The following is a 7,632-nucleotide window of genomic DNA, read 5'->3' as shown; positions in this document are numbered from 1 at the left end:
TTAATACTAAGTACTTACCAGGAACATACCTGGCTAACACCAGGAACGCGCCCTAAAGGAATAGTTACATACGAGGAACGTTCTTGATGCTTACCTGGTCCATAATGGGTTGTATTATGTATCTCTATCAAACTTAAATCTTTCTAGTTTTGTCAAACATGAGTTCAACTTGCTGAGATTTAGACAAAACAAACAAAAGAATTTATTAGTATTTTTAATCTTGAGCCAACATTAAGACACGGTTAGCTTAGCAGAAAGTAAAGTTCAAAGAAGGAAACAGTTTGAACATTTGGTAATGAAATTAGACATAGTATAAAGTTTACACGTTTACTTTAAAGTCACTTGTAGTCACATTTCAGTTGTTAGTGGATAGACATGGTTAACTTTTCTACCATTTTTATCCACAGTCTTATGCTAAAGTATCACATTGATTTTATTATTTAATCTTAGAACAATAACCAAGCGACACTGTTTATATTTTGTACATTTGCCCCGTGTGTGTTTTTAAAATAATCAAACTTTCAGTATTTCTGTTCATTTTAACCGTCCGAGCTCCGCCCTGTACACCCACAGCCAGCCTGCTCCCAGGCAGCACCACCCTGCAGCACCACCCTGCAGCTCCTTATCATTGATGGCTTTGAGTCCTTGCTTTTGACGCTGGGAATCTCAGAGGTCCTAATGTGTTCTTTACTTTCCCTCCTGATGTCTTCCTTCTTTTCTGATTGTCTTCTTTTCTCCTTTAATTCAGGGCAGAGTTGTTGAGTGAAACTAGTTTCCCTGACTGATCAGCCCCCGCCTTTTAATTGAGGACTGTCCGACTTTCCAACCACTGAATCCCTCTCTTTTCTTCGTGTCACACCCTTGACCACCAAATTGGAACACTTTTCAATGACGCTCTTGTTTTTCCTCAACGCAACATCTTTGAAAGGGAATAAAGATTTTGAAAATTGTCTCCCATTTCACCTCCTTCTTAACCGTCACTGTCACTTCTCTGTAAATATGGACTCCTAAAGATCAGACCTTTTCTTTAAGAAGTAAGGTGCCACCCTGTTCTGTACCTCCAGTACCCCTCTGCCTCTCACTGGCTCAAAGTTAACAAGTTGAAACACAGCGTGGCTTTTCTGTCAAGATTTGTGATGCCACTCGTACCCTATGACGTCTGGGGATTTTACTGTAAATGTGTCTTTGGGGTTTATTTGGTTTATTGTGACTACCTTGACTGAAACCTGTCTTTTTTCCCCTTTTTGAATTGCAGACCAAATGTAAAAAGTACTCCACCAGAGAAAAGGGAGCAGTACTTGTAGTTTGGGAGTCTTCTGGCCTTACCGTGGTTTAGATTCCGTCAACGTGCAAACCCTCTCACTGAGGAATTCAAAACAGACAAGAATGAAATTCTGGCAGCTTGCAGCAGCAGCAACAAATATTTTTTGGACATGAATGAAATAGTTTGTGGAGGTAATAAAACAGAGCACGGTGTTTTTAGAGGGGCCTAGAGATGATGTCCTTGTCTGTGTTGGTGGCTTTGGGGGAGTCATTCAGGGTATGTTTTCTATAACATGTTTAATTGACTGGGTGTATATTCTCCATTTTTTATTTACTACATATATTGTTTTACTGCAGTGCCTTATAACATGTTTGTATTTGATGACATGAACGCCTTCAGTCCCGTCCAAAAGGAGTCTTTCACAGCTATTCTGTATTCTATTGTTGTTTTTAATTTATTGTTGGAATCTACTTTGCAGCATCACCTCTGCAACAACACACACTGCAGATGTTACAGGTGTCAGTGCCACGGTTTGTAAAAACTGGTGAGGCAGTTTTTAGAGTGCCTGTTTGAAAACACACCTGTTCCATTTATTTTAGTTTTTCCTTTTATAGTTCCAGTTTGACCAGTGTAAGTGACAGACTTGTTGTATTTGACTCTTTAGGACGTCCTCCTCTTCGTGTGCTGTTTTATGTACTAAGGAACACGTTTGTTCGAATGCATTTATTTACAACACCATTCTTTTGTCTAATATTTGGCTTCTCCATGTTGTGTAGCAGCGTATCATTTACAGTAGATCCATGTTCGTTTCTGTTAGAATCAAGTAAACAAAGATGTAAAACCAACTCTTGGCTGAGGCTCAGTTCTTTTGTTGGTTGTTTAACTTTTTTCCATTGACTGACCATTTTTCTGACTCTCCCAACTTTTTCTTTCTTTGTACTTTTTAATCCTTTTTACTTCCCCGTTGTTCAGTAATTGCCAACATGGAATTCCACTTCTGCTCGAATGGATGGCGACGCATTCCCACAGAGAGACTCACAAGGTTCAGTTGATCCCCACTATTTCAATTGACAAGGACGCTCAAAGTTTATCTTTGTTAGGTAGAAATGAAACAGTCACCACTGGAAAAAGGTTAGCAAGCTCAATCATCCAGATACAAAAAAACAGTTCAATCATGTCATCTGGACAGTTTCTTTTTGGATGAATCGTTTAGTCTTTCATCCAAACGACTTGGCCGGTCTGAGGCCTGCCACCAAGGTCTGCCATACAAATAGCAACTTATTGACGTGTTTCAAGTAGAGATGCACCGATCCACTTTTTTCCACTTCCGATCCCATACAAATATCCACTGTTCGGCATCGGCCGATATCGATCTGATACAGAAAAACAGTGCTGAATTAACAAAAATGGCTAAATCATGTCATCTGAAACAGGTCCAGATGTTTCAGATGACATGATTTAGCTATTGTTGTTGTCTACCTGAACATTTGAGCTTACAGACCCAGTGCTGAATTAACTTAAAACATTTGTTTGTTTTAAACGCAGACATGAATGTACTGAATTACACATTTATTGAAAACTCTGCACCATAACAGCACATTTAACACCAAGAGCGCCACAAGCTCAGTCAAACATGTAAAAACAACACGACTTTAATTTGTTCAGTCAGTTCGTTAGCGCGTGACGTCACTCAGAGCACAAAGCGTAGAGTTAGAGTGACTAGAGCTGCCCAGTCATGGATCGGCCACATTGTCACGATAGCCGATCCAGAAGTTTTTCAGATATCGGAGCCGATGCCGATACTGGTATCGGATCGGTGCATCGCTAGTTTCACGCCAGCCTGCTGTGGAATTTCCAGAAACACATACACATGCTTTACACGTGCAAAAAGGAGGACGATCCGTTTAAACAATCGATCATCACGTACCAAATCAAATATCTTGGGGCCTGATGGCCAACTTGCTACTCACAGAAACAGCCTGAGGACACCTGGCCATAATGGTCCAGGAACAAAGGTTTGTAAGCTCAATCATCCAGGAGATAAATCACACACACAGAAGTTATGTCATGAAAGACCTTCTGGGAATTCCACAGCAGGCTAGCTTGAAACACGCCAGTAAGATGCTATTTACATCACATGACAGACCTTGGTGGCAGGACTCTGACTGAAGAAGTCTTTCGGATGAAAGACGAAACGTTTCTTCCTAAAAGAATCTGTCCAAACGACCTGATTTAACGTTTTTGCGAGTCACCACTGGAGTTTGTACAGTGAGCATAGACAACTGTAACATGCATTGATAGTGCAGTCCGTGCATGAACAGGCTGTAAACAAACAGAAATTAACAAAATAATGTATTAAGGTGGAGCTGGACAAAACAGAGGAAATAAAAACCAATATCACATCCTGACATTATTTACCAGTGTAACAGTGGCGATATGTATGTGAGGCGACACATTGCTGAAGCCACGTTTAATCCATGGGAACACACAGCCAGTCAGCAAGTAGCTGCAGACTCAGGTGAGTCGGATCGCTGCTGCGGGTCAACAAACAACCAGAAGTGCTGCAGACTCAGGTGAGTCGCACATAGACGTGAACATACGTAACACAGAAAACAACTTAGCCACGTTTTAAATTCCTTTCTGAATTTGACAGTGAGCAAGTGGAGAGAAAGTTGAATCTTGGCTTTGTTGCAGTCTCCCACCCTGAGCAAGCACAGTGGAGACAGTGGAAAGAAAAACTCCCTTTAACAGAAAGAAACCTCCAGCAGAACCAGCTCAGGACAAGAGACCATCTGCTTTGACCGGCTATATAATTTCTTCTAACTTTCAATAAAACTGTGGCAGCACCATTTTAGATTAACTGAAGAATAAAAAAATATTGCTGACATTTTCCTGTAGAATGTCCCACAAGACCAAAATCAGTGCATTGAATGTAAACAGGGATAAACACTGATGCAGATGAGTGATGGGCACACAACATCCAGAAACAGAGAAGCAGCAAGTCTCAGTCGAAACACGGCGGCTGAACTAAAACTGCCTTCTGAGGACGGCAGCAGCGGTGAGAGCCGAGCGGGGACGTGAAATCTCACAGACGCTTGACATTTACGGATGCTCCCATGACTTTAAGGTCTGTGCACACACCCGTCATTACTGTCAAGGACAAACATGTTTCCCACACAAACATTTGGTGGAATTGTGTTTAGAAAGGCATCTGGGACACAGGCAGAATCTAAAAATAAACATGGCAGAATGTATCTGCCACGGCAGTTTATATGGGAAAACATCCTGATTTACCTGCTGTTAGAAAAGATTAATGCAAGGCAGATTTGATTAAGAAATTATTAACTTGTAAAGTCAACCTCATTCAAGATCGTTGCCACAACTAGACAACTTTACCAAACACAAGCCTGGTCCTGCTCAGCCAGTTGACAGACATTGAGCTGAGGTTTAGTGTTGTAGTGGACAAGCATCAACTCCAACATTAGACTTCAGCTCTGCCTTCAACCATCTTGATACTAGAGAAAGAAAACAGTTACTTGAAGGGAAATTACAAGAGTGTGTTTTTGAATTAGCACACAACACCAGACAACAGCAATGATTAAAGTTTATTGATGATCAGCTGCTGGTGGAGGTCTGGGTTCAATGATGCACCAGTTTCTAGAGTCAGAGGAGTTAGTTTTCAAGGTTTCACTGTGAAGGTTCTTAGGATAATAAAAGGTAGTCACTTACCTTCATTGTCAGGTGAGGGAGGGGCTCCTTCAGTGAGGTGGAGCCGATGACATCACTCACAGTGAGTGAACAGCAGCAGAGCAGCAGGCTTGTACGGAACATAGTTTGAGAGGGCGTCCAAAAGTGAAGTCCATTAAAACAGGCAGGGATCAAGCACAGTTGGCCAGAGATCCTAATCCAAATTCAATATGTGATCAGTGAGACATCGCTGAGGTGGGAAGCAGAGTCGGTACCATGGTCAGAGGTAAATCCAAAACAGACAAGGGGCTGGCAAAGCGGGGAATCCAAAAGGCAGGCAGGAGGCATGACAAGACATGGCACGAGCACTGGACATCTACAAAGTAGATGATCTGTGTAAACACACATCTTCTATACAAGATCACCACTCTGATGAAAAATTTCACCATTTCATATTTTTCACGTTTTTACTTTTTTCCCAATATTATTTTTTTACTAATTTAAATTCCAGTTCTGTATTATGAATATTTCTATGCAAAAAAAACATGTTTTACCAAAAGAGTACAAAAAACAAAAAAAATATGCACCTACTCTAATCACTCATCTTTTAATATCACATGCAGCGGCTTGTCAATCAACTGGGGTGGCACCTGGGGTGGCCAATCAGGTTGTGCCACATCGGCCACCCCTCTGGTTCTGCCCCTGCTGTTATAAAATGTTATGTATTTTTTCTGCTGCTGCTCCTTCTTCAGGGGTCACCACAGCGAACTGTCACATGAAGACTTGACGAGTGTTTTTATGCCGGACGTCCTTCTGACACAGCCACAGACACCGAGCTACCACAGCCTCTGTGTGGAGCACAGAGCTGCCATGTAGGGTGCCCAGAGGATGGTGGGGGTTAAGGGCCTTGCTCAAGGGCCCAGAGTGGGGCAGATGAGGGTGGAGACAGGTGTGTATGGTCCACGTTTCCAACCCACACTTTGATGTTGTCGGTCGGGGGGTGTTGAACTAGCAACCTTCTGATCACAGGCTTGCCTTCTCTAACCTCTGCACCACCACTCCACCTTGTTGTTATAAACTAATAAAATAAAAAATATATATTTTGAGAAAATGTTTTTTTTCAGCACAAACTGACTTTTTGTTCATTTCTCCATTTTACTGAAAGAGGATTTTAAAAAGAACACAAGTGCACGTTAGGTTTGTTAGAAACACAAGTGGATCTGTGTGAAAACAAGATTATATTTAAAAAATCTGCTCTTAAACATTTCTCCTTTGCATTTGAAACTTGAAATCTGTCTTAAAATGATGGTAAAAATAAAAATATCCCTGAGCTGACAACAGGGTGAGCGTCCAGTGGACGGCCTGCAGAGAGCAGCGTTTGCCTTCTCACTCTGTCACGCCTCACATTTATCACTTTCACTTGTTTGGACAGAAAAAACAAAGTTTTCATCTAGAATTACTTTCATTGATGTATAGTAAAGGCAGAAAGCTCCCACTGCACACCAGTCTGAACTGTTAGATATTTTTATCTAGACTGGTTCCATGGTTTTGATCTGCTCAGAGACGGCATTATAATGAAATTATGACCTGGTTCTGACTGGGTTAAACTGGGCCAGCAGCTCTAAAAGAGTCTCCCTGGGATTCAATATCTGTCAAGGAACAGAGTTTAATCTGCTTGAAGTTGCTACATCACGTAGAAAGGCTTTTGAAGCACCGTCTCATATTTCCTAACACATCAGAACCACATAAGATCCACTGAGATCACACTTAGCCACGCCCCCTCATGCACTGACAGGTTGAGCTCCCCCTCTGTGAAGGAGGAGTCCAGGACCCTATAAATCAGTAATGACACGGGACATCGGGGCTCTTCCGGGTCTGTGAACGTGTCACGGACTGGAGAGACCAGCGCTGTAAAGTGATTTTTTAACATAATTGATAGAACTTAATTGATGTCTCCTTGATTTATTGATATTGTGGGTTATCACTTCTGAGGGAGATTCGAGCCGGGGAGAGAGATGTGGGCTGGAGGCGGGTTTCCGGGTCCGAGGGCCCGCAGCCAGCTCCCGTCTTAACAGAACCATTAATGGGTTTCACAATGATTTAAAACCAAACAGAAAAATAATAACTTCCGGATGGAAGGTAAAACGTTTCAGACAAAAAAAAAAGAAAGAAAAGAAACTGTCCAGAGTCAGAGTTTCTTTATTGTCATTCGCACCTCATGTGGTACATGTGGTGGAATGAAATTATGTACACAAGGTCCCAGTTACATCCAACAATAAAATGTCTAAGAAAAACAGTAATAACATCCAAGATATGAACTAAGAAAAACATCAACTAAATATACACTAAGCACTCATAACATAAAACATTGAACATCAGCACAAACATGAACATGAGTCTGTGAGCAGATGTGCACGCATGAACACATCAACATTGAAACAGATCAGCAGCAACATGAAACAGATCAGCAGCAACATGAAACAGATCAGCAGCAACATAAAACAGATCAGCAGCACCATGAAACAGATCAGCAGCAACATGAAACAGATCAGCAGCACCATGAAACAGATCAGCAGCAACATGAAACAGATCAGCAGCAACATGAAACAGATCAGCAGCAACATAAAACAGATTAGCAGCAACATGAAACAGATCAGCAGCAACATGAAACAGATCAGCAG

The 7,632-nt window shown here is 41.6% G+C and overlaps 2 protein-coding genes across 2 annotated transcripts in view; one reads left to right on the top strand and one right to left on the bottom strand.

The window, feature by feature from the left end:
• cldn19 (claudin 19) overlaps nt 1–1,532 on the top strand; it is a 17,678-nt gene extending 16,146 nt beyond the window's left edge. The window contains exon 5 of the mRNA XM_037678555.1: nt 1,256–1,532. Coding sequence (XP_037534483.1) covers nt 1,256–1,304 — 49 coding nt within the window. The 3' untranslated portion in view covers nt 1,305–1,532. The remainder of the gene's footprint in view (nt 1–1,255) is intronic.
• Nucleotides 1–7,632, bottom strand: part of c7h1orf50 (chromosome 7 C1orf50 homolog) — a 388,096-nt gene that overhangs the window by 106,762 nt on the left and 273,702 nt on the right. The gene's annotated exons all lie outside the window — the stretch shown is intronic.

This window comes from Nematolebias whitei, chromosome 7 (assembly GCF_014905685.2).
Source record: "Nematolebias whitei isolate Nwh7 chromosome 7, NemWhi1, whole genome shotgun sequence".
NCBI lineage: Eukaryota > Metazoa > Chordata > Actinopteri > Cyprinodontiformes > Rivulidae > Nematolebias > Nematolebias whitei.
The sequence above is the reverse complement of the archived record's forward strand: the minus strand, read 5'-3'. Positions and strand labels throughout refer to the sequence as shown.